The 25,884-nt window shown below is 38.2% G+C and overlaps 1 protein-coding gene across 1 annotated transcript in view; it reads right to left on the bottom strand.

Moving 5' to 3' along the window:
- Nucleotides 1-5,415: 5,415 nt before the first annotated feature.
- SLC16A10 (solute carrier family 16 member 10) overlaps nt 5,416-25,884 on the bottom strand; it is a 61,518-nt gene continuing 41,049 nt past the window's right edge. Inside the window, exons 3-6 of the mRNA XM_064707895.1 lie at nt 24,023-24,461; nt 9,616-9,759; nt 7,883-8,111; nt 5,416-6,635 (exon numbers count right to left, since the gene is read on the bottom strand). Of these exons, the coding sequence (XP_064563965.1) occupies nt 6,400-6,635; nt 7,883-8,111; nt 9,616-9,759; nt 24,023-24,461 (1,048 nt within the window). The 3' untranslated portion in view covers nt 5,416-6,399. The remainder of the gene's footprint in view (nt 6,636-7,882; nt 8,112-9,615; nt 9,760-24,022; nt 24,462-25,884) is intronic.

The raw sequence follows: 25,884 nt of genomic DNA, 5'->3' as shown, positions 1-25,884 counted from the left end.
TGATATTTAAAGTTTTCAGCATTAAAACTACATGAATTCCTACCGCTCACGTGGAGCAGCTCACCGACTGTGCAACAGGTCTCAATGCGTGCTCCCTGTCGGGCACGGAGCTGCTGCTCCCTCCAAGAAAGGCTCCGAGTTTCACCGCACTTGCTAAGTTTAAGTGTCACAAGCAAACAAACAACTCGAGAGAGAATTCCAAACCGCACTGCTTTGTTTTGCGAGGTGTCCCTAACAAGTAGATTCAGGGATATAGCAGCGCATGGACAGTGATGAGCAACCCATTCCCGTTTCTCCCGGCACTGGCAAGCATGTTGCAAGTGTTCGGGATAGCTGGGGCGCATTGAGCCATTAAAAAAAAAAAAGAGAGTGGCTGCTTGCTACAAGTAACACTGCCAGATAATATCTAAACCTGATCGATCCCACGTTCTACCTTCGGAGGAGTGCAGAGTCGGCACGGTGAGGTATCTGCAGAAAACTGCTGAGCTTCTGTTCATACTCAGACAGACTGCTCTGCTCAGCAGTAGAGACAATTCCAGATAAAATAATAATTTCAACTATAAAATAACAGTAGTCACACACAACTCAAACCACATTTCTAGATGTTGGTATTTTGGCTGGTTTGAAATGCCTCCCCCAGGCTTCTCCTCACTGTTGTTTTACACACTTACAAAGAGGCCTTGTACATTGAGACTGTACAAATGGCAACAGCACCCAGGCACTTATAAAGGCTTTGGGCATCTTTTTCAATTCTTAATTTGAACTGCAGCAGCCTAGGGAATAACCCCAGGTGAAAAGGGAATATTTCACCCATATCATCAGATGTAGTTATTAAAGAAAATAAATATTTGGCTCTACTACAAAGGAAAGGTGAATGAATTTTTGGGACTTACTGAAGCTGTCAATGAGGAAAAGTTTCATGAACTGTAAGTCAAGGGAAGGTAAGGACAGTCAAGGTAAGTCAAAGGGAAATTGATAGCAGGCCAGTAAAGGATTAAGGTCCCACTGACTTACACTGGCAGTTCATGAAGCAAAAATCAGAATTATTTTGAACCACCACTCAAGCTTACTGTACCAGTTTCCCTCCCTCCTTCAATTTTCCTTCTGCCTTTTGTAAATGCAACTGCTTCTGCAAGTTTCCTATTAAGACCCAGAATGGAAAATACAGAAGATAAACTTTCAGAAACAAGCAGCTCAGTAGCTAGCTTAGGTTTTTAAATCATTAGTCTTATAATGGATTGTCAGTGCAATCAGAATAAAACAGGTTGCACCATATATTAATGTAGAAACAAATGTAATGGGGACATTTCAGTCAGACCACAGTGGCAACAAAAGCTGTAAAGACTTTTTGTATAAAAGTCTTCACACTACAGTCAATAATTATCAGAATGCAACAAAATTACATTTCAAAATGGCGAGTTTTACACAAGAATAAGACTAAAAATGATGCATGCAGTAACAAATGGGGCAATTACAAACTACCATCTTTATTCTGAATAATTTGAGACTGATCACAGTTACTTTAGCACCACAAAAAACATTAGACATTAATTTCTTATCCTTCTAACAAAGCAGAACTTGAAAGACTGGAGTTAAGGCTAGCAAAACGTATATACCCTTTAATATCAAAAACAACATACAAAATATGATGTCTATAAAGATACTTAAACATGTCAGTGTTGTCAATATTAGCAAACATTTTAGTATAAAATCACTCTAATCTTAGCATATGCACTTCCAAAACATTACAGCTGTTGACACAAGTTATGTATAGGCTAGAAGGCATACTGCACATATGCCAGAGCTTACATGACTTGAAACTCACTGGCTGGCTGGAACTCCACTGGTGCTGTGCTTGTCAACAGGGAGGCAAAGAAAGGCATCATCACTTCTTCCTCAGCCATCTCTCACAGTTCAGAACTGCTCCTCCTCTAGTGAGATGCAGACTGCTCCTGCATGCCCTGCTCAAAACACATTGTATTCATGGATACACACACACTCTCCTAATAGCAGGGAGTCCCTTTCTGGCTTGTGTAACACTTCCAGCTCTCCAGAGGGGAATGTGGGCCCCAGCCCAGGCACTGCCTCTGTGCCAGCAGCAGGGCTGGGAATGCCCCGAGCCAGCACAGGGAGAGCCCGGCCGTGTATGCTGACCCGAATGGACGACCCCAAGGATGGTGGCACTGATCCCCAACCTGACACACACCCTCTGGGGCTGCAAGGAAGCCCCTCCTGTCCCTCTGGCATGTACCACCCGAGGCAAGGACCTGAGCAGGGCACTTTGCTTTGCAATGGCCACGTCCCTTTTTGACACCACGAGCCTGTGATCAAAGCACTCATCTGGTACCTGTGAGATGGCATCACCTGCTGCCTCCCACAGGGGTGATGCAACCTCCCAGCCCTCCAAAACCTGCCTGCTCCAAGGCTTCATCCAGAGAAGGCTGGGAAGTACCACCCATTCCCAGTGTGGTGGGCATCAGCCTGACGATCCAGTATCCCTGCAGGGAGGCGGGAATTAAGTGCCCACACATAGTGCATGAAGGGCCAAAGGAGAACAGTGTCACTTGTCTGCCTCATCTGATGCCAAATACACCCTGAAGAAAGGCCACGGAACAGCTACAGCATCTTTGACTCATGGGGAAAATTTTCAGGGACAATAAATTCTCACTGGAAATAAAATTAGAAAAAATAATTTAAAGGCTAATGCTGAACAGATGAAGACCTGAATGCAGGAAATTCTAACTACATTATAATTTGAAGTCTGGGTCTGAGATTTGTACAGGTCTCCAAATGTAGCCAGGACAAATCCATCAATACTTCACTAGTTACACATTGGATCCTGTTGCATAGCTGAGATGTAATTAAGAACCCAAAGGGTTTCCATTATTTCAGACTATTTGCTGAACAGTTTTCTTTAGATTAAAAGGATCTCATACCTACTGAAAAAGTATGAAACCATTAAAACCTTGCTCAAAATTAGTATTGGTTTCAAGATCTGGTGTATTAAATGACAGCATCACATAGGACTGGAAATTTCACACTGCCACTTCAAATGAACCCGTTTCTATGCATTTTCTTCTGAAGATTTACCCTGATAACATTCAATGAAAAGATGATTACTTTGTTTATAGGATACAAGAACAATGTTTATAGAAAGTACTCTATGAACTGTTCTCAAGAGAGGGATAGATCAGAGTGATTTAAGGGTCTTCTTGAATTAAGCTGCTATTTTAATTTTAGAATCTAACCCTAACCAGATTAAGGCTTGCATTATTTGGGTCATCAAAGTAAGATTTCAGCAGGTTCCCCATGAATAGATTTTCACACGCAAAAATAAATTGTTACAAAATCTTATTTGCATTTATTCAGTTAAAATAAAATTGAATATTCAGTCCTTTTCTCCACTACTACAACATTAAATATTTTTTGAAATAAATTTACAAAATAGTTGCTATTTGTGTGGGGTTTTTCATGTTTTAGTTTGCTGGGGATTTATTTGTTGGGTTTTCTTAAAACAGTCATCTAACCTCATTTTTAAAACCTCAGGGCATACAGAATTTAGTATCTCTCTCAATAAGTTTCTCAGTGGTTGGTCAGCCTCAGCACAAACAATCTGAACTTGTTTTTCATCTTACCTAGCTTTAGGACATAAATACCTTATGCTTTTGTCCAGAAAAGAGCATGTGCTACTGGACATTTCCCCCACAGAAACAAACTAACAGAAAACTTGCTAATAGAGTTCTTAAACAGCAATTTACTTTACCTTCTCTGAAGAGCCTTTCCCATTTTAGCATTGTTGCAAAACAGGCACTGCATCAGAAATGGGTTTGTTATTCCAACATCACACCAGCGGAGCTTCGTTCCCCCCAAACTCTGCTTCTCTCTCATCCAACATCCCACTCACCAGGTGGTTCTACCACAGGAATCACTCCTGAACAATTAAGTCATTGCACCCTTCTCACAGAGGTCACGATTTCTGCAAGTTTTTTGGATTGTTGGTTTGGGGATTTTTATAAATTTTATGTAAATATGAGAGTTTGGATTTATTTTTTTTTAAACAGCATGGCAATATTGGATCCATACTATTGATATACCATCTCCATGTAATTTATAAATCTTTACAACAATTATTTTATATACTCTCCCAGATAATTTAGAGATGCAGAGCAGAAAGTTGGAAAGATGCCATAATTACACCAAGATACCTGGTCACAACCCTTTCAAATTGCACCAGTGATAAAAAAAGCAGCAGCTTTGTTTTTGGTATAAAACTCAGGGCTAGAAAACACATGAAATGCAAGATCCATGATGAACACTAATTTTTCATAACAGGACAACAGGAAACGAGAGTCTTATATCACACTTAGCCAACACCACCTTCTGTGTTGCCCAAATGGAAAATAATACTGAATATCACGTTCTACAGGAACACTCCAGACAAGAGCAGCATTGGCTGTCAGCATCACTTTTGTAATGAAGGCAGTAATTTTAATTAACACTACTATGCATATTTCAATGACAGTTTCAGAAGTACTTGCAATGTGCCAAAGCACAAGTCCCAGTGAACCTGAAGGGACCTTGGTTTTCCAGACTGGTTTTCCCCCCCTCCCCACAACCACCTCCAAGTCCCTCCACATATGTCTCTCTCACATTTTAATTTTCAATTCTTTTAGACCTCACTCTTGCAAAGTAGGGTTTGAAATTCTGCAATATAAAAAATGCCTGAGCTTTGGTCTACAATAATTACAATGCTTTGCATGATTATATTTAAAGAACTTCTGTCGGTTGCTAGATGTAAACATTAAATGCAATAGTATTGCTGTTTTATATGGGTTTTCTGAGCAATTTACTACAACACTGGAATAAGAAGAATGAAAAAAACAAAAAAAAGATACTAAAGGCTCTCATAAAGAAAATCCCAAACAGGATGCCTCCATGGTTTATGTAAAGAACAGTTACTAATTAAACAAAGCACTTGAATAATATGCATTTTGCCCAGATCACATTTAGTTTACTCTCTGCTATGACAGTTTTTAAAGAAGCAACAAAAATTATTGGTATCAAATGGACCTGAAATAAAAAATTAAGTATTCCAGTGATTGCTGAACCATATCTGTAGATAAGCAGTATGCTTAGAAGTGTTTTATGATAAACTGAAAAGCAGTGTTTTCATCTCAAAGTATTATACTTTCAAGCATTTTTCAGAAAAAGAGGTTACTTGCTTGACAAACAGTGCATGATACCTAAGGATACATAAGCAATGGGGCTATTAGTTTAGGGTGTTAAGAAAGAAATAGGACATGCAAAGGCATTTCTTTATATTTGAAAAACATATGGAGCCATATAATCTACAGGCAGTTGAGCACAGCTATAAAGACCTGTAATAAACCTGCATGTTCAGATAGTGCAAAAATCTTGAATTGCTCAATGTTGTTTTAATAGCTCATGTATATTTCCACATTAAAAACAACTTGGTATTGCACTTAGAATGTATCCTTTAAAGCTGTCTTGGTTTTATGAACAACAAAAAAAGAAATCCTAAGAAGTACAACAGAATAATTTGAAATTTAGTCTAATTCACAATACTGCTCCAAAGAATTAGTCAGTACACTTTCAAAACTATCCACTACTCTGAGGTTTGCCTGAAAAAAGATTTATAAACATACATCTTAAGGGTATTGCCTTCACCAAATAATAATAATAATAATAACAATAATAATAGCAACAATAAAAAAATCTATTATTCAGCAGCTTAACTTCTGAATGTGTTTGCACTTGGAGCTTGGTTTGGACACATTCAAAACCTGAGCCCATCAAAAATGCCATCCTTAATGTTCTTTGGGCTACTGTGACAGGTGAATGCAAACACAAGTGAGTGTTTCAACAGTTGTATAATAATTTAGCTTTCTAATGAAACAATCATTTCAGCAAAAAGATGCATATTTGTGTTCATGATAGAGAATTACAGAAGACTGTAAACAGCATGATAAATTTCAATAAAACAGATCAGTCATAAGAGCTACTACATTATCCAGTATAAACACCCAGGGGCACACCTGCAGAGGATGGATCATAGACATCATAGAAGAACCCTGGGTCAGTGAAGGAAAAACAGCTTTCACATTTCCAGAAATCAGTTCTGATGGATTAGAAAAATATTCTCTTCACACACAATCACTACGCACGTACACACTAAAGCTACAAAACTTCAAATACCTTGAAAATGTGGCTTGAAATCAAATTCAAAGACTTGTCAAAAAAGTTCAATGGTATAAAAGATTCTTGTAGCAGTTCTGCAATTTGAGCAATAGTTCAAGACTTCAATATCTTCAGCCAACAAGTTAAAATCTGGTTTCTGTAGGATGAGGTCAGGATGGTATAGGGAAAAGAAAAAAAGCATCAAAAGCCAGAATCCAGTTCTTTGGCTGGCTTTTCTGTCGTGTCCGACACCAAAGTGCTTTCATTTTCCAGCATTTTCTCAGTAGTTTCTCCATCAACAGGTTTTGCTCTCGCTTTCAACTTCTGCCGCTCGTGGACCCAGGGGATGAAGCACAGGATCGCTCCTCCAATGAGGGGAGGGACTCCAGCCAGGTAAAACGCCACGTCGTAGGTGCCAAGCTTGTCCCGCAGCAAACCTGGGAATAGAAAGTCACCATCATAAATAAAGGGGCCTCAGGAATCTGCAGAAAACAGGCCATGGCTCTGGGCTCAGGAACCCAAGAGCTGGCACAGATTATAACCACTAGAACTGACAACCTGATGGCCAAACAGGGGAATACATGGAGGTAGAAAGGTATTCCAGAGTTGACTTGGAGCAGTAATGAAGAGCTCAGTATGTCACCCCTCAACCAGTTAAAAATTGCTTAATTACCATCCACTGAAAACATGCACCATCTTTCCTATGTGAAAGTTGCTCGTTTGAGCTTCTCCAGCACCTGTATCTTGCCATGACTTAGAGAAATTCTCCCTCCTTTTGGAAACAGCTACCTTTGATCAATGTGTCCATTCTTCTAATTCTAGACATACTCCATATATTGCATTCCTTGTGGCCTCTTAGTAAGAAGTGTGTTTCCCAATAATTCACTCTAATTGTTCTCTCCAAATTCCTCCCATTAGTCAAACTCTATTTAAGTACTAATAGCTGTGATAGTAGGAAGCACCAAGTCTGTGCTGTTCTATCATTAAAATTTTGTCCTTTATAATGCTGCATAGTTTGATTACATCTTATGAAGTACCTTTCACTCACCAAACCTCAGGGTAAATTACCACTGAAAATCATCAGTGGTGAAGAATACACTTCTAGCTATTTCTACCTCCCAAGAACTTAAGTTTTCATCTTCAAAACCTGTACTTTGTCAGTCTCCCAACAAAGGATGAATAAAGCCACTTAATATATTAATAATTATAATTTTATATTTATATTTATTTATAGATATATATTTCTACTTATGAGGAGAAATTAAAGTGACTTGAGCCTTTAGCCTCACAATGGTTTTAACATGAGCAAATTTTGGAATCCAGTTAATTTTAAGGTTTTAATTTGGAGGCCCTCTGTAACACAAGCAACCAATAGGCTGTCCCTTGTACAAACTGGAAAATGTCAGGTCCTACATCCAACTGGAAACCCATCTATCTTTCTTATGAGGAATGTTTTACACCTGCATACAATGAAGAAGACTGAGCAAACTTTGAAGAGTGCAGTAAGTTAACAACTCTCAAGCAGCATGTAAATTTCCTTTACCTTCTCAAGCACACACAGAGAAAACCTCTGATGTCAAAGCTCTGCACGTGATGCAGGAATGGGAAACATGGCCAAAGTGTTTCTCTAAAGTCATGCAAACACAGAAACACATTTACAGCCACAAACCCTGCCTACACTCACCTGCAACGGGCGGACCAACTGTCATAGGCACTGACATGAGTCCAAGCAGGAACCCGATGGCCTGGGAGACGTCCTGAGCCCCAACGAGCTCGAAGGCAATAGGAGCCATAATGCAAATGAAGCACCCATCAAACAGGCCCATGAGGAGACAGACAGCAACGAGAGCTCCAAAGACATTGCACAGTGGAATCATCATAGACATCAGCCCAATAAAAAAGAATGAGGCCACCTAAATATGGACAAGGCAAAAAAAAATAAAAATGCATTGCATCAAATTTGCAAATCCTAAGGGATCAGATGAACCTCCTTGCATTTGCAGTGAATTAGACTGCCTGCCTGTATTTACTTTAAAATAATCAGTCTCCATGGATTACCACCGTCAGAAGTTACATATTAAGATAAAACAAACATATCACTCATGACAGGCAAAGAAATTCCACCACCCATTTCACAAGCTTTGAAAATGCAATTGTAATCCACTATCCTACAATGATTGTGCAAGGACATTTCTTATGCACTAATTGTTTTTGAGAAATAAGTCGCAGAAATATTAAAAGGTTAAGATAGCTGGAATACTGCAATTAGACTCCTCGCTGTTGTAAGTAAAAATATCTGCATTATGAGTAGTTATTTCAGGGTGCTTATATTCAACAGAAGTGAAAACACTTAATTTCTCCATTAAAAAAAAGTATCCTGATGTACTGCTGTAGTCATGCATACTTAAAAAGACTTTCTAATATAATCTTAGATTATTTATTTGTTTCAGATTAAAGGAATAAAACTGTCTTTCAGCAAAATGAAGCAGAATTAAAAAGAAAATAAAAGCAGTAACAGTTTTGCCTGTGCACCATCCATATGTAAGCACTGGAAACCAATGTTCCACCTAACTGTAATAAAACATCAAAGAATCTAAATTTATCCATGATAAATACTCCAGCAGAACAGTAATACTTTCCCAAGAATTTTTTATTTCCATAATGCAGTGCAGACAACCCCCACTAGATGCCTCTCTTGCTATTCATTTTAAGAGACCAAATGAAAAACACCTCGAAATTGCCAATATGGAAGTAAATTAAAGCTTTTTACAAAATGCCACACTAACACTGCTAGTAGTAAAAAAAAAAAAAAATCATTTAAAGTGTGCAGGGAAAGAAGTGTATATCCTCCTTCCTCCCCAAACTTCAGCATTTCTGGAAGCCAGGACTGCATCTGCAAAATCTCCTCAGCTATGCACCACTTGTATTGCCATGGCCTTTCCCTGTGTACTTGCACAGAACATAGCTGACACCAAATTAGTGCCTGTCAAAGATCAAGAGATCCAAAATCCTTACTAGAGAAACATGGTTTAATTTTTTCCCCTATATGGGGAAAGCCATTATGAAATCATAATCTGGGATAAAACGGAGAAAGCAGAATCTAGAGAATCCCCAAAGGTTCTCAGTCACATGGTAATGAACAGCAATTTCTTTCATTCCCAGCTGAAAACAGCCAGCAGGAAAGAGATTTTTCTCAGAGAAAATGAAAAAAAAAAAAAACAACAAAAATCAGAGATTCATAAACTTTGAACCAAAGGCTCCTAGTATCAAAAGCCATACACTGAGTTTCCTAGAGTTTTGAAACTTATCAAATTTGAATCTCCAATCAGTTAATTCTGCTTACTTACTAACAGTACCCAAAATCAAATCCTTCGCAATCCACAGTTCAGAAGAAATATAGAAACAATAAACACATACCTGTAGATAGATTTTTTTTGCACCAGGAATATAATCTGCAACTCTGCCAAAGATCAATCTGCCAACTCCTGAAGTAATGCCCAGACACAGCAGAAGCACTTCTTCTGGCACGCTGTCACCAAATCTCTCTTTTACATGATTCATCTGTTTAAAAAGAAAATAAATTTGCTTTAGAATTAAAAAGATAGACCTTGGCAAACCTGAGTCAAGTAGAATTAATCTGTCAGTCACAAATTCAGCTACAGTCATCTGATTTACTCTGCTTTTACAGATTTTAAAATGCAGTATTTTGTGCAACACAATAAAAACAATCTGAAATGTGTTGTTGCTTTATCCACAACCAATGAATTGAATCAGGAAAACAGGAAGGCTCAGTCTAATTAAGGACTAAAAAAAAAAAAAAAAACACCAAGATAACTGAGAAGTGTTCTCTCCAACCACTCTGAATTTATTGATGATAGATTCAAAGTAACACAGAAGCCACACGGGCTACCGAGCTTGCAACATAGCTCAGGGCAGGAGCAAGAAGCAGAGAGCTGGAGACAAGCCAGTGCAAGCAGGAGAGGCCCTTCAGGAGGTCCCATCCCAACATCCAAGATGTCCAGGGGCAAGGAGGAAGCGGGGCAGAAGCAGCTGCAGTGCCAACCACAACAGCGAGCGCTCCCACCAGAGGGAGCAGCTTCAGCAGCAACGAGCAGGGCAGACTGGAAGAATGATTTATCACCCACTGCAGCCTGAAGAACTAAAGCGACGGACCATGGACCACAACAGGATGAACTACCAGTGCCAGTAATTCCAACTTTTCAACTCATAATAAAAAAAAAATACATACATACATATATATATATATAGACTGGCTCAATGGATTTGCATTTTTTTATATTCTCTCTACTTCCACAGTGGTTTTCATCTGTGGTTTTTGCTGTGATTTTTTTGGGTTTTGGTTTTGTTTTTATTTTTAATCATCCCCAAAGATCAGAAAATTATCCACAAGAGATTTGTTTTCACTATCACTTTTTGGAACGTGCGTGGCTATGCCAAAATGGGCGCTAGAAGATGTAGAAATCATTTGCACAGTCCTGCAATATCCATGTTCATCCAGTTTTGAACAAGAAAAGTAAACAAATGAAAACAAGTTAAAGTTCAGAGATGTAAAAGACCAAACAGAAGAAACTGATTTTCAGTAAAGATGTAGTAAGAACATTTGCGGGACAAGGTAACCACAGGCTGATATCGCTTCAAACCAGAGAAGCCCTAATTTCTCATCTATAAAATGAAAATTTTCCGGTTTAGCCAATACTTCTAGAGCAAAATAGTGTGAATTCTTTCCTGGCCAGAATGTTACTATACAAGCAGAGCTGGTTTTTTCCAACAAGAAAATAGGACTTGCTGAGTAAGAGTAATTTTCTTAAATATACAATCTGTTGGAGTTTTTTTACATGTCTCAGAAAGCCTATTAAATCTAATATTATTTTGTCCAATATAATTGATTTTGTAAGAAAGAAAAAACAAGATTTATTCTAGTTTTAAAGAAAAACTTCTAACTTAAATTGAAGACATGTTGCTTGCTCTTTCTGTTTTTTCCTTTGCTTTGTGAGACACATTTGAACAGAATCTGATGAAATTTTTCATCTGAGATGACTTTTAAACACAAAAGATAAGCTGTTCTACTTACTCCCTTTCTGCCAAAGGTGAGAAAAGGAAAAGCTGACAGTTTTCCCACCTCTACCTTTGTGTGCTTGTCAACATCTGCTGGCCCAGCTGGCAAGAGAAGCCAAGGTGTTCTTTGCAATTTTTGTCACCTCTTCCACGTCCAGGTTTCTGCAGCCTCTGGATTGTTTAATTAGCAGGCCTGATCCATCCACTCCCTGGAGGCTTTTCAAGAGGCAAGGTAAAGCTCTGTATCTGGATAACTATTAACCCTGCACCTGCAACTAAGTAACTGGATTTCTCAAAGCAGCACAGGGGGTGAAATGCTGCCGCTCTTCCACCAAGGAGGGAAAATACTGATTCAATTAACTCCTTAAGCAAGAAAACAACCACTATTCATCCCAAATTTAAAAAAATCTAAATTAGTTTCTGGTTTCTTTTATTTGTTAACTGAGTTTATTTTTTGTTTTGTTGTTGTCTTTGTTTGTTTTTTTTTTTTTTTTCTTCCCCTACTCTTAAGCACACGATAATCTTGAAGAAAGCTTCCAACTAGATATAAGGAGATATTTTTCCTCAGGAAGGCAGTGGCATAGGCTGTCCAGAGAGCTTGTTCAGTCTCCTTTCTTTAAGGTTTTTCAGGACTAAGTGCACAAAGCCCTGAGCCACCTGGCCTGATCTCTCAGAGCTGATGCTCAGATGCTACACAGCTTATTCAATCTTCAGTGGCACCATCACAAAATAAGCAGCAGCAGTATTAACTGTCTGAAAATACAGTGATTCAGGACTAATTCAGTACTGTAAGTGTAACTAGGTTAAATATATTCATGAAGTAGCTCCAGCAAGATTCAGATTTCCACAGCTTTTTAGCTGTTAGAACTACTCAAAAATCTCACGATGAGCAATTAGTTGTGAATATTCTCAAGGCATCAATGCTCTCCTCATTGCAGAACTATACAGGTTGTGATTATACAACTCTCCAGGCACTGTCTACAGCAGTCAAATAGCGACCCAGCCACACAAAGGCCAAAGTATTTCAAAGTGTGTTGTGCCTGTTCTCAGTAATGTAGCTGCTTCTTCACTCAGGACTGTGTGCATGCTGAATTGCAGGTCTGATTTTTCCAAATGTAGAAAAGACCTGGTTAGCTCAGGCAAAACTACAGTCCAGAGCAGCACGGTTTCTTCATGATTTAAAAATATAATTTATCCTTATACAATCCAGTTTTCCAAATAAAGATATATAGACAGCGAAGACCAGAAGTGAATGCATCCCTGGCATCAGCATTTTCCTTTATGCCTGTGCTCTCTGCTATCAGGGTGACACACACAGATCTTCCCCAAATTCTCATTACTTTAGAATGAGATTAGAAGACATAGCAGCCACTTGGTAGTGGCTGCAATGCTTTCTGATACACAGTTCTGGTTGACCTCTCTCCAACCAGCCAAGACCCAGGTTTTTCTAAGCCCTCCCCTTCATTGCACATGCATTTCAGCTACACTCACACAGTGAATCAAAGACATCCATCTCAGCAAAGCTGTAGCTCCTTTTTTTCCTGAGCACCAAGAGCCTGAATCTGAAAGAAGCGGTTATGAACTAGTAAGAAATAATTCTTACTAATAATTCTAATTCTAAACCACTTTCTTCCCATGTATATTCCATTTTGGGGATTCTCAATCAAGCAAAGCTTTTGTAAGCTAAGTGCAATAGTCTCTCTGACTAAAACAGATGGCCAATGGCAGCATAAAACCTAGGAAACCCTGAGCACGTTAAAACCACCTTTTTCTTCAATTACTGGTGCAAATCCTGCTGTCTGACACTTTCACTGTAAACAAGCCTAAGGATAAAAGGAAATGTTTAGGGAGTACTGCTGGTACAATTTGTGTACTAGAAATGTTATTAACTGCTCCAAATCAAGTTGTCTGGAAGTGCAGAGGGGGTGCAGAAGCCTAGAAGATAAGGAGGCTCATGTGCATGTCTCAAACACTGATAGCCAGATAGCTGCGGAGCCAACCAAGGATTGCTGGTAAAAACAGCCAAGGATTGTTGGCAATAACACTGTGGAAAAGAACAGTGTGTGGCTGGAGAAGGGGGCCATACAAAGGTGGGGCAGCACTTTTCCAGGACAAATGTCCTTGTTCTGGCTCCTGGAGATAAGCGTAACGGAACGGTGCAAGTGCAGGAATGAGGTTGAGAAGCCAGTATGGACTGTAGGGTGGAATCAGCACCAAAAGCCCTAAAACCCCATAGCCCATTTCCAGGAAGGTCTACAAGAGCAGACTGTGCATAACTTTCTCACTTTCTATGCAATTTAGTTATCTCCAGCCCAGAGAGAAGCAGCCACACAGGGTCCAGGTGGCACCTTGGCCATCCCATCTGCTGGATCAACGCTGTAGCCAGGACTGGTGATCTCTTTCTTTGCATTGAGCTGTCCTGGATAATTGGATGTTCCAGAAAACACTAAGAAGCAGAGCATAAATTAACTCTGGAAAGTCACTGTTTATTCTCCAACATATGGACTCACCACAAAAATGGGGGGTAAGGAGGGTGAGAAACAGAAAAAGAAACTTGGTTGCCAGCAAGCTTTATATGATACAGGGCACCAGGAAGATCATTTAAGGCAAATACATTTCTAGTCCAGACTCCACCAAAGAAACTTTCACTGGTAAGCAAAAAAACAGCAAAATGAGCCAGCAACTCCTGCACTTCTACAGAAAAGATGATCTTCGTGTTAAGAGACAGAAATAGCATTACTAATACCTAACCTGGATCAATTTTTTAAGGGATTGCCACTATTCTGAGATAACTTCTATGAAATATTACTTTAGCTCAGTATCTTCACATGACAAATATGCATACGCATATCTTTGAGAAACTCCGGCTGACACACTTGCCCCAGCAGTGGTAATACCTCTTTTTATCTCTTGTCAATTTAAATTATCTGTAGAACAAGGAAATAATTAAATAAACAAGGTGATTCATTGCATGCCAACAGTGAACTTTTCTCTTACTCCATTGAGTAAAGCAGATTAAACACAATAATTCATACATCATGAAGATTCAGAACAAGCATAATCTGAATTTCTGAAGTAAAACTGAACACAACAGTTAACAGGTTAACTGTTAAGCCTATTTAACATTAAAACCCTAAGCGTTAAAAATTCAAAAATACTCAAGGCTTACAATTACACAGTTAAAATAATTTTGAGGGGTTTTTTTTTTTCAAAAAACAGCTAGTGCTGAAGCCATATGCCTTAAATAGTAATAATATATTTTTTTTTTTTAAATCTCAGAGCTGTTAGTGTTACCCTAAAGAGCACGTGAAGGAAACCAGTGGCTTGGTGTGGCTTGGGAGCAGCAGCAACAAGGCAGATAAGGCACGCACACATCTTTGGAAGCTCACAGTGACTGAGCACAAGGATGCAGAATAAAGTCAGGGATCCACAAAAAATTAAGTGTTATGTCCACAAGGGATGAGAGTTAAATTATTGGATCAAACCCTTTAAAAACATTATTTTAACTTATTCCTGTTTGTGACTACAATCTATATTTTACAGTCTTAGTTCCAGCCATTTCTTGTGGCCCAAAGCAGTGTTTCCAGGGCCTACTTTACTCTCAAAACTCAACTGTGTCCAAAACCAGCTACTATCAGAACATCCTAGAGAGTTACAGGTCAGTCACATTAATTTGAATTTCCAGAATAACAGCAGAGCTATTTTAAAACCTCTAACAGGTAACATCACAAACTAAGGACCAACAGGAATTTGTGGGGGGAAAAAGAAAACAAACAACACACCCTAATTTCTCTAATCTCATCTTCCTATTGTCTCAACAATGTAATGAGGCTGATGCTGCAAATAAAAGCTCAAAGACCATACCCCAGCAGTCCCATTCGTGAGAAACCTCCCCAACAAATCCTTGTGGCATTTACTAATGTCATAAAATGTTATTAGTTTGCAACTTATGCAATTAAAACCAAGCACATTATATGATATGCTATCATTAAGAAATTATGGAATAGCAAAGCAATGGATTAGGATATTCTGTACAAATCCTGTACAATGCTACTGTCATGTCCTAACAGAGATTGACATCATTGCTCAGCAACAGCATCTGTGCTATTCATATCACATCTCTCAAAACTAGACTCCTTAAACCATTGGACCTAGGCAAGTAAAATCCAAACAGATCCTCAAACCTCTGTTCAAGCACCACACTATTCCCAGGGCATCCACAGCACTTCAGGATTAGAGATGTCCTTGTGGACATGGTCATAATTCCCTCAGCTTTCACAAACCTGGGTGAAGCACCTGACTCATTCTACTGGGGAACAGAAGAAAGCTTTTAATTGTGTCAATTCTTCAAGACAGTCCTAAATACACTGCCAAGTATCTAGTGGATCAGGGCCTTGAATTGAAATTGAATCAAGTAGTCCAATTTTCATTTAAGTCCTAAGGAAAAGATGACAATGATAGTCTCTCCTCCTTATACAGAGATACACTCCTTACTCAGGATACAGACATTTATGCTCCCTCCTTTCCCCCCCCCCCTTCCTAGAGCAATCCAAAACCACTTTTCCCTTTTCTAGAAAATATTCCGCTCAGTAGTAATGAAAAAATTAACCCAATCATCAGAAAAGAACCTGGAAAATAGCTCAGAGCTTGACAATTACTACAATCAAATAGAAAGAGCAATGTTCTGAGATCTCCTTAACAGAAGATTCAAAACACACGGTGAGATATTCACAGGTCTGAATTGGACATAAAAGGGAAAATGTTTTCCATACAGCTCTTCCTGGAGCAGGAACTGGACACAAAAGGTGGTCTGTATATGAGAGAAGCAATTTGGCAATGAGTGTTTGTTACTTTGTATGAGCACAGCAGGGCAAAACCAGCTGTGATCTCAGGCTTCTGGGCACATGAAGTTTCAAGAGCTCAGTTCAAGTCAAGATGCTTCAAGAGTCCAAAGACAAGATTTTGAGTTTGCCATTAAAAGAGCATTAAAACTAAAAAAAAAAAAAAAACCCCACACAATTTACTCTGACTTTGAATTATACACTCCATCTGTTATTAGAATAGTTTGTACTATGCCAGAGTACATGAAGTAGTGTGCTGTTAGAGACAGATACAAAGGAAATCACAATGAAACTCAGACCTTTCAACCTGCCAGTATTGCACAGACCTGAGGAAGACTCCTTTGTCTTCAGGGTCACCACATAGTTTGCACCTGAGCATACCTGCTGCCTTTTTTTTTTAATTTAATTTACTTTTAATTCTAAAAAATAGCCCAGAAAACCTTTGGTTTATTCTTGTTTGTTTCTGTTCTTTCTGTATATTTTCAAATATTATTTGTCTTCAGTACTTATTTGACAAACATATCTAAAATATGCTTTCAATAGCAATTCACAAATATAAAGTAGGAAATAATTTGTTTCGTTTCCCACCACCCACCCCAATGTCCAAAGTGGATGATCTAACCAAGAATAAATGCTTCCAGGTCAACATTGAGAAATATTGGAAAAGAAATGGGTACACAGGATAATGACAGAAATGGGAAAATAGAAGTGGGATAAAGGGGGAAAATTTCACTAACCTGGGCAGTCAAACTGCAGCAGATGTTGAGATCTGAAGGGAGATAAATGCAAAGATTAGAAAAGCAAGTAAAGCACAGGGAGCCACTGAAGATTTTGGGTCTCGGAGACATCTGCTTAATAATTACATCAGACTTTTACAAAACCAGTGTCTTGTTAGTCTTCCATTGGAGAAAGAAATATGATAGATTAAGTGGATGAGAAAGGTAATAATGCTAAAACTGGCAGCTATACCTAGTTTTAGCTTTTTTAGAATATCTACAGTATAGAGAAATCTGTTTGACACAGTTATGGTTAGTACTGGACATAATTTAAAAGATACTTTCCTACTATTACAAGACTAACAGCAGATTCTGGGAAAGAAAAGATGTGGTAGACTTCAGACAAATGACTGATGTAGAAGATCTGAAGAAATAAAGAGGTTTCTTGAACAGCAGCCCATAAAAGCAAGTGAATGGAGTGATGGAGGCTAGTTTTTTCCAGTTTGAATAAAAAAAAATCCAGACACATCCATTGGATATTCAGCATTACTTTACACAACATTCTAAAAGTAGCAAATTTATAACATAATACAGGTGGTTCAAAAAACAGACAGTACTTACCTTACAAGAACTGATGTGTTACTGCCTTACAAGATGTGTTATGTGTATGCACTTTACTGTGGGCATGCAGACTTTGTACATGAAAGTTTAGAGATTTTTGGTTACTGGAGTCCTTAGAGTATTCACCTGACTCTTCAACATGCTCTGCCCTCAAACAGAGAGGAAAACATTTATTTCTGTGCTTCCATTTGTCTCCACTGTAGAACCCAGGGGCATAAGAATTAAAGGGAGGAGAGAGGTGTAGGATCAGGACATTACACACAATACAAAACTTGAACAGCTTCACATAATGCAAGGTAAATCCTTTCTACTGTGGCTCCCTGGGCAAGTCTCCCACAGCAGAGGACACAGAGCCACTGCCACTGTCTGTGGACAAGGGCTGAAGCTAAAACACTCATTTCTCAAGTGAGGAGATGTAATTTAGAGATGTCATAGCTAACAACATTCAGGGAACACAACATCAGTGCGTTCTCTCCTTAGGGGAGGCTTGAAGAGTTACAGAAATATTTGTAAGAAATGTTACAGAAGATGATTAGGCTCTTGCTGGGCAGGACATCAAACAGTGCAGTGAGATTCATCCTGACTATCATACACCATCCCAACACAGCAGCTCAGAACTACCTGAAGAGTCTTAGGTGGTTTCTATACTCCCTTTATATTTTTCCAGTATAATTCTTCCTAACAACTCACAGCTTTTGCCTGGGGAGGGAGCAGTTTACAAGTGGAAAATGTCCATTTTTCTTAACAGGCAGAATAGATAGAATGTGTTGTCCCGAATAAGTTTTAGAAACTTCCAGAGTATATGGAAGTAAATACAGCTTGCAAATTACAGGGCAAGATTTTCAGACAAGTTCTTATGAAAGCTGTAACTACAGAGGATCTCACAAGAACTTGGCTCTTCTTTTCTCCAAGCTGATTGCACAAGACAACAGTTTTTATTGGCACATATTTTAGGGAGCAAAGGTTCAAACACACTGAATTTGCACAGCGGAATCTGATCTCTTATTAACAAAAACAAGGCACATCACTGATAGAGAATGAGACATGGGCAACCATTTATCCAAAACTAGGTGGCTCATAAAGAACAGAGCTGAAGGCCAAGTCATCCTCAAGGCTCGATTTAAAAAGATACTCCAAGGTGATAAGGTAGTTATAGAACAGATAAATCACACAAAAGACACAGAACTTACACTACAGATCAGAAGGGGGGGGGGAGGAATCAAATCTGGCAAAAAAGGTCTGCATCAGCTCTAATCCATATCAGCAAGTCCTCCTGTTAATTATGTTTCTAAAGTGAAAAGACTACTTTTCTTATCTAAAGAGCAGGAACAAAATGAATGCTCCAGCAAAAGATAGGAAACAGACCAGCAGAGAGCACTGTCTTTTTGTCCAAGGACAGACACTGTGGTCATGGCACTAGACTCAGCAACTTCAAAGTGACAAACACAAGATCTGGAGACAGACACAGCCACCCAGAGGACAGACTAATATTTATCCAAGTTGCCTGATTTTGTGATGCAGCCAAGAAAATGAGTTTGTTTATATGCATGAAAAAGTCCTTTTGACTAACCTACTCTAACCAGCTTCACGATTCTCCCGTGAATAAAATCGCTTGGAAGCATCTTTACTTTTCATTTCTGAGATGTATTTTCTTTTCCAAGAATCTTAGAGCAGAGTCCAAGGTGATGCTTTGTTTCTCAGCAGAAGTATCTACCTTTTTCCCCCCTGAGCATTAGGTCTGCAATCTCACTTCCCCGTTCTCTGGAGGTCTAGATGAGCCTATTCCTGGCACATGCAGATTTCAGAGAGGCAATGAATCTTCAGCATCCATCTATCGAGGACATTAAATCCAGTACTTGTCTACCAAGACAGTCTTCTAAGAAAGTTGTTAGAAAAAATGGTCAGACACAAACCATTTTTTCATCTCTTAAACATGAAGCAAACAGACAGAGAACACATGTACTCCACATAGCTACTGCTAACCAGAAATCTCTACATATGCATGTACCCATTGTGGAATATGGGCATGGATAAGCATCAAAAGGAAAAGCCAGATCTACACAGTAAATTAAGAAACAGGCAGCAAAGCAAGGTGAGAAGTACTGAAATCTTTTCCTGAGTTACTCTGAAGTTTTAAAAGGACAGTCACTGTCATGGGAACTTTCACACTGCATATCAATTAATGGGTAGCTTTGTATACAAGCCTGAAGCCATATTTAAACCACAAGCCTTATTTTCAAACATATCTAGTAATTCTTTAGGAGTATTTCTTCATAACAAATATTTAAACTTTAAAAGGTAAACTTTATCAAGACACATTTTCATTGCATTATCTACTATCCAGATGCCTTTTTTAAAAGTAGAACACATAACAAATATGTGCACTTTTTTTTTCCAACTACTTGGTTGTTACATTCAGTTTTTCATCCTGCAAGGTATCAAATACTATAAATAAGGCAGGATCTATCATTAGCAAGAGGCATTTAATAAAAGTAACTGCTAAATCAAACCATACTTGTAAACACTCCAAGACAAATTAGTACAGGACTGAAACACTCAAAGTATTAAGATGGTATTATCAGTCCTAGCAGTATTCCTCACAGTGGCTGAATATTGCTACATCAAAATTACACAATATTGGGTCCCTTTTTGTAAGTGTGTCATAATTAATATTTTCCTAAATTCATGCTGAAAAGTGGTAATGACCTCAGTCACTGTTTAGAGAAGACCAGGCAGTGACAACATCCATTTTAAGCAGTATTTCTTTTCACCCTGCTAAATAAAGCACAAAAGGCAAACACATCTTGTAAGCTACTGAGCATGTGACCTTGTATCAAATTTTAACAGAAATGACCTAACAAGCTCCTAAGAATTAAGGATGCATGATACTGATTGAGTAAATACTTTTTGAAGGGTAAGAGAACAACAACAAGCCCTTAACATCGGACTGCTGAAAAACAGAAGTTCTCTATTTATTATCAAAACAAGCACAGGACAAGTGGCACAGAGACTAGGTATACTTTCTTTCAGATATACTTCATTTACTCGTGAGACAGTCCTTAGTAAAAACACTTGAAAAGAGCATTTTCCACTGATTCTACAGATTGCTGCTATGAATTCACAATTTGAACCAAAATAGACTAAGCAAGGATTTTACTTGTCTGTCTGCCTCTTTTAGAGAGGCACCTAAGCAAGAAAATCTCAGTCACTAGTTAGGACTGATTTTAAAATTGAGAGGAATAACAACCATTTGATTTAGTAATCTTATGACTTATTGGTTTGTTCTTTAACAATCTCAATTAATGCTGGAAGTATATAATAAACTTAAGTCAAAACTTATTTATAGTTTTCATCTCAACCCAATTCCCAAGTTACATGTAATGGAACACCTATTAATGGAATTTGACACCAATTAAACAGGGATAAGAAAAGCTCTCCCTTTTGGTTCTCCCCTGCAAGAGCCAAAAGGAATCTGATGCCTAATACCTACCAGTCAGGATTCATGCCAAGGAGCTGGCAAGAGTTACCAGCTCCTATCTAGCATGCCATATAATCAATTTGTTAGTGCATTTAATTTTAAATTAGAGCCTGCTTAATGAGCAGGTTGTTTCTTCAGTTTTAACAGCTTTTATTCCACACAGCAAACATGGTGCAGAGAGTTAAATTGCAAAGACTTGGCTAATTCTGTTACTTCGAAGCCCAAAAAAGTTTTTACTTCTCTTTCACTACAGGAGTCACAGCATGTATTCTCCTTTCCAACAGGCTTCAGGAAATGCAAGAGGGATGAACAGAGACTGGGGAGGGCACAGAAGCACACAGAGAGCCTGGCTGGGAGCGAAGGAGCTCCTGAGCTGCGCCAGGCTGGCAGACAGTGCCTCCAGCAGCCACCAGGGGCCATGCAGTGACACACAGGGTCTGTGCCACCTGGGCTTCACCACACGGTCAAACACAGCCATTCTGGCAGAAGCCATCTTTCCAGGTGGGAAAAATGGAACTTAGTGAGTACAGGTACCAGGTGAGAGGCTATGACATTCACTGTATTTTATTCTTAGGGCACTTTTAGCCAGTGTTACAAGTCTAGCAGTCTGGCTGCTGTCAGACACCCCTAACACTGTGAAAAATTCAAGAATTTTAACATAACAAAAGCTGTCACTTGTCTAGAGATCATATCCCTCTTCCAGTTACCACATTTTTAAAAATAAGCAATGAAACAATAGTAACTTTCATTTTCAAAAGATGAGGAAAGTAGTCTCAGGTTTGGTAGATGTGCCAGTGAAAAACTATTTTTTCTTATAGCCTTTGACTTACTTGTAAGCACATACTTCTTTTTACTTCTGGAAGTACACAAAGTGTGGCTTTTTTATCAAAAGCAGACAAAACTATGATGAAAAAATCCAGAGCTATCTACTTGAGCTGAAGTATCTGTGTTGAAGGGCACAATCCACACTGTGCCTTCATAAGCACTGATTTTTTTCAAATCCACAGGGATTTTAAGAAAAATCAAGTATTTAGATACACATAAATTAAAATTAAAACTTCTGGGTTTCAGGAAGGGGTTTTGACAAGATTTATTCAGTCCAAGTTTTACTGAGAGCTGAAGATTCCCCTCTCAAAGGGAGCATACAAAGCTTGTGTCTGTCTCCTATTGAAGATATTATGTGTTATAAACACATAAGCATCATGGTTTCTCTGAAACTCTGAGCAAAAAGAGTATCTTCATACAATTTTGAGGTAACCTTTAAAATATAAGATTCTAACAGTACACTGGAATAAGTTTTATAGTGTTATCAAACGCTGTATTAGAAACAGCCTCAATCAAATTGTTTTCCTATACTAGAGATTTATTTCAGAAGCCAAGCTGATTTATTTCATGTTCCAGTCTGATGGGGAGAAAGTACCCTATAAAAAAGAAAATTATATTATCATAATATTATATTGTATAGGATAATATAAGGGGCTTTGTTCTCTACAAGCCAACTAGCTGCTTTAGTCTGAATTGCGAACAGGAAGCAGTAACACAAACATCTTCTAAAAAAAATCACAAGCTTTTTGTTCAATAAATATATTTTAGAAGTTCTTTTTGCTTGCTTGTATAGCCTTATTCTTCAGTTCTCTTCAAGGGTTAACAATGATTTATGACCTATCCAATAGCTTACTCTAGAACACCTGACTCCTACCCCTCTGAAGTTGGTTTTATTTTAAAGCATCTCTACAAAGCTTATGGGGAAATAGCACAAGATGTCATCTGGATTGTACAGTTCTTTGAAAAAGGCTAAATCGAAGTGTTATACAATAAGATCTATGTCATTAAAAACTAAGTTACAAGAAGTAACCATTAACAGAAGTCAGTTTATAACTGCTCAAAAACACACTGGCCCCTACCATAAGATACTTTTAAAAATAAATATCTGATGTAGAGTCAGTAATCTAATCCATTGCCAGAAAGCAGTGACAGCTGTTTGTTATATTGAATAAAAAAATAGCTTTTAAGGCATTGAAGATTTTTCAACAGAAGTGAAGATACTTATTTTCATTAATCTCACTGTTCTATCGTGGGTGAATAATGAGTATTAAAATGACCCTTCTGTTTTCATACTGAGTTCTACTAGCCCATGCTCTATCAAGTACTCTTAATATGAGGATGTGTAATGGTCTCAAAGCAGCATCTCATTGGAGACTGTGGGCTTTTCGCCACCTTTCCCTTTGAAGCCTTTTGGTTCACACCACTTCAGTCAAGGGAGTACCACCAGCACGGTGTCCAGGAACAATTCACCATTTAAGCAGTGCAATGTGTGTCAGCCAGCCTGATACAAATGCATGCATCTCCCGGTTGCACCTGAATTTCTCAGTTTAGGAGTGTACTACAGAAAAAAAAACCAACACAACCCTGCTAGGGAAATAACTCTAGTACATGTACAGGAGATGGTTAATTGACATCTTCCCCATCACCAGAAGCCAAAGCTCCTTCAGCTGCTGAAGACAGCAATAAAACACAGCTCACCCGGCAGCTGTGGGACAGGGTAAGAGCAGCAGTTACATGAATGCTATAAAATGTAGTAAACTAAAAGGCTGAGGTTTGAGAGACAGAAAAATCCATGTATTTTGCTTTCAATAAACCTGAAACATGGTGAATACAACAGAGCCTGAAAATTGACACTTTAACAAACCTCCATACAAAGGAACAAAAATTACACTTCTGGAATGTTTTACTCCTTTCACACTGCATCTAAAACACACAAGTGTCATTGGCCATGTATGCAGCTGAGTACCAAAATAAAGAATTCTCTTTGGAATAGTACAGAATATTTTTCAAATCTTTTTTTTCATGGTTAAAGGATTTTAAACCTTGCATTGGGACCAAAGAACAAAGATTTTATCCAGCTTAACTAATACTTCTGATTAAAGCACTCTTTTAATAAGACAACATCCAAATTAATTTTGTGTTTCTCCCCAACACAACCTGCAGTTTAAATCTGGCTTCCAATCACCAATTGCTTTCTTTAGCAATAACACAAAGGCAAGTCTGTATAGTTCCAAACACATCACACCCAGGAAGAAATGTGCACTTACCAAGTGAACATAAGGCACAAAGTATCCAAAAAGTGCAGCTGGAATCCCTAAAGCCCAGATTCGGTAGCTGAGAACTTTGAAAACGGAGAAGTTGCAAATCTTTTTCGCAGGAGGTAATTTGAATTTTCCCTTCTTTCCTCCCTCCTTGCCTTTGGTGTTGGGAACGAGAGGTTTGTACGTAAATCCAGCCAGGAAGAGAACAAACATAAGGATGCAGAGGACCCTCAAGGTGTTGAAGAGGTCGACAGAGTCGAGGAGGACCCTGAGGAGGAAGGGCAGTGACACTGTGAACAGGCTGCTGCCCGCGGTGACAATGCCATTCACCAGTCCCAGGCGCTTCTTGAAGTAGTGCCCCAGGATGACCAGGGAGGGCTGGTAGGCAAAGGAGCAGCCACAGGCAAACACGATCCCGTAGGTGAAATACAGAGGTTCAATGGTGCTGTACCAAAAGAAAAGAACAAATCATCAACAAATCACCACAGCCTTTGGTAAGGCAGTGGATGCTCATGCACCTGGAAGTGACAACAAAACAGCTTCTCAATCGATCAACACAACTCACTACTGTAAATAAGAGTTTGTATATACTTCTAGTTGAATAGCACTGTATCAGCTTAATTCACCAACTAGTCTATCTCCTTCCACTGAAAAATTTCACAGAATTCACTGAACAGGTAAAAAAAATTAAATTCAATTCTAATTACATCAAATAATGGGGCTAAAAAAAGTTTTAAAAATCACTGTCAAGGCAAATTAGCCAAATGTAAGTTCAACCATTGCTAGGTTTTTGGATTTTTTTTTTTCCCAAAGAAAATTGTATTGTTTTGATTTACACATTTCTTCACTATGCTAGCAGGTCAAATGTAATACTGAACTCTCCTCATGAAACCATAAAAACAAGTAAACAGTTTGTTATGAAAATAAAGTAACAAATGTGGCAAACATCATTAATACTGAAAAATAAAATATTTAAATACTAACAAAATTTTGTATTAATAATGTAATATATTAATAAATTATAGATATACTTATTAATTAATACCTATACTCTTTAGGTATTAATTTTTTAGACAAATAGTCTCCTTTTGAATAAATATTTTAAATTCAGTGGTTTGGCACATATATTGAATATGCTAAGAAAGAACTAAAATTCTTAATAAGAAATGAAACATTTCATCTCATAGGAAGGTGGATCTTCATCATGAAGTTCACTATTATTACCATTTACTCTACAACTGAAATAAAGCAGACCCATTTTAATTGATCACAAACACGTGACATGAATAAAAAGTACTTGTGCAAGAAATGTTAAAAGTATGAAGTAACAGTAGCAGTAGAATTAATTAAACTAGTGCTGTAGCACTAGTTAGTGAAAGAACACATTTTTTAACATTTAGATGAAGGCAGGGGGCAAGAAATTGTTGAGTTTTCTGAGGCAGCACATGAGAGTTTATATAATTTTTTAATGTTATGTTTACAATGAACCCCCACCTCTTGTTTTATCAGTTAACACCTGCATTTAAAGCACTTCTGGAAAACAGTTACTCTTCTTAACTCTTTAACTTTTTTTAAATGAGCATGAATGCTTTATGTAGTGCTTTTCAAGACAGGATGCAACCTGCCAGCACCCCTCTGTAAAAAAATCAATTCCACAAGCTCCCTATGCAAGAACTTCTTAGGAAACAGTATTTGACTAATCAAGGTCTGACTCCAGGTACTCTGGGTTTGTGTATTATAGTGAAAAATAATTAATTGTAACATAATATTGTCACCTTCTATATTCAACTATCAATTTCTGAAACTGATGATACACAACATAAGCCAGCAGAAACAACAAAAGGGGAAAGACTTATTACCTTTATTAA

Source organism: Zonotrichia leucophrys, chromosome 3 (assembly GCF_028769735.1).
Source record: "Zonotrichia leucophrys gambelii isolate GWCS_2022_RI chromosome 3, RI_Zleu_2.0, whole genome shotgun sequence".
In the NCBI taxonomy this organism is placed as follows: domain Eukaryota; kingdom Metazoa; phylum Chordata; class Aves; order Passeriformes; family Passerellidae; genus Zonotrichia; species Zonotrichia leucophrys.
The sequence above is the reverse complement of the archived record's forward strand: the minus strand, read 5'-3'. Positions and strand labels throughout refer to the sequence as shown.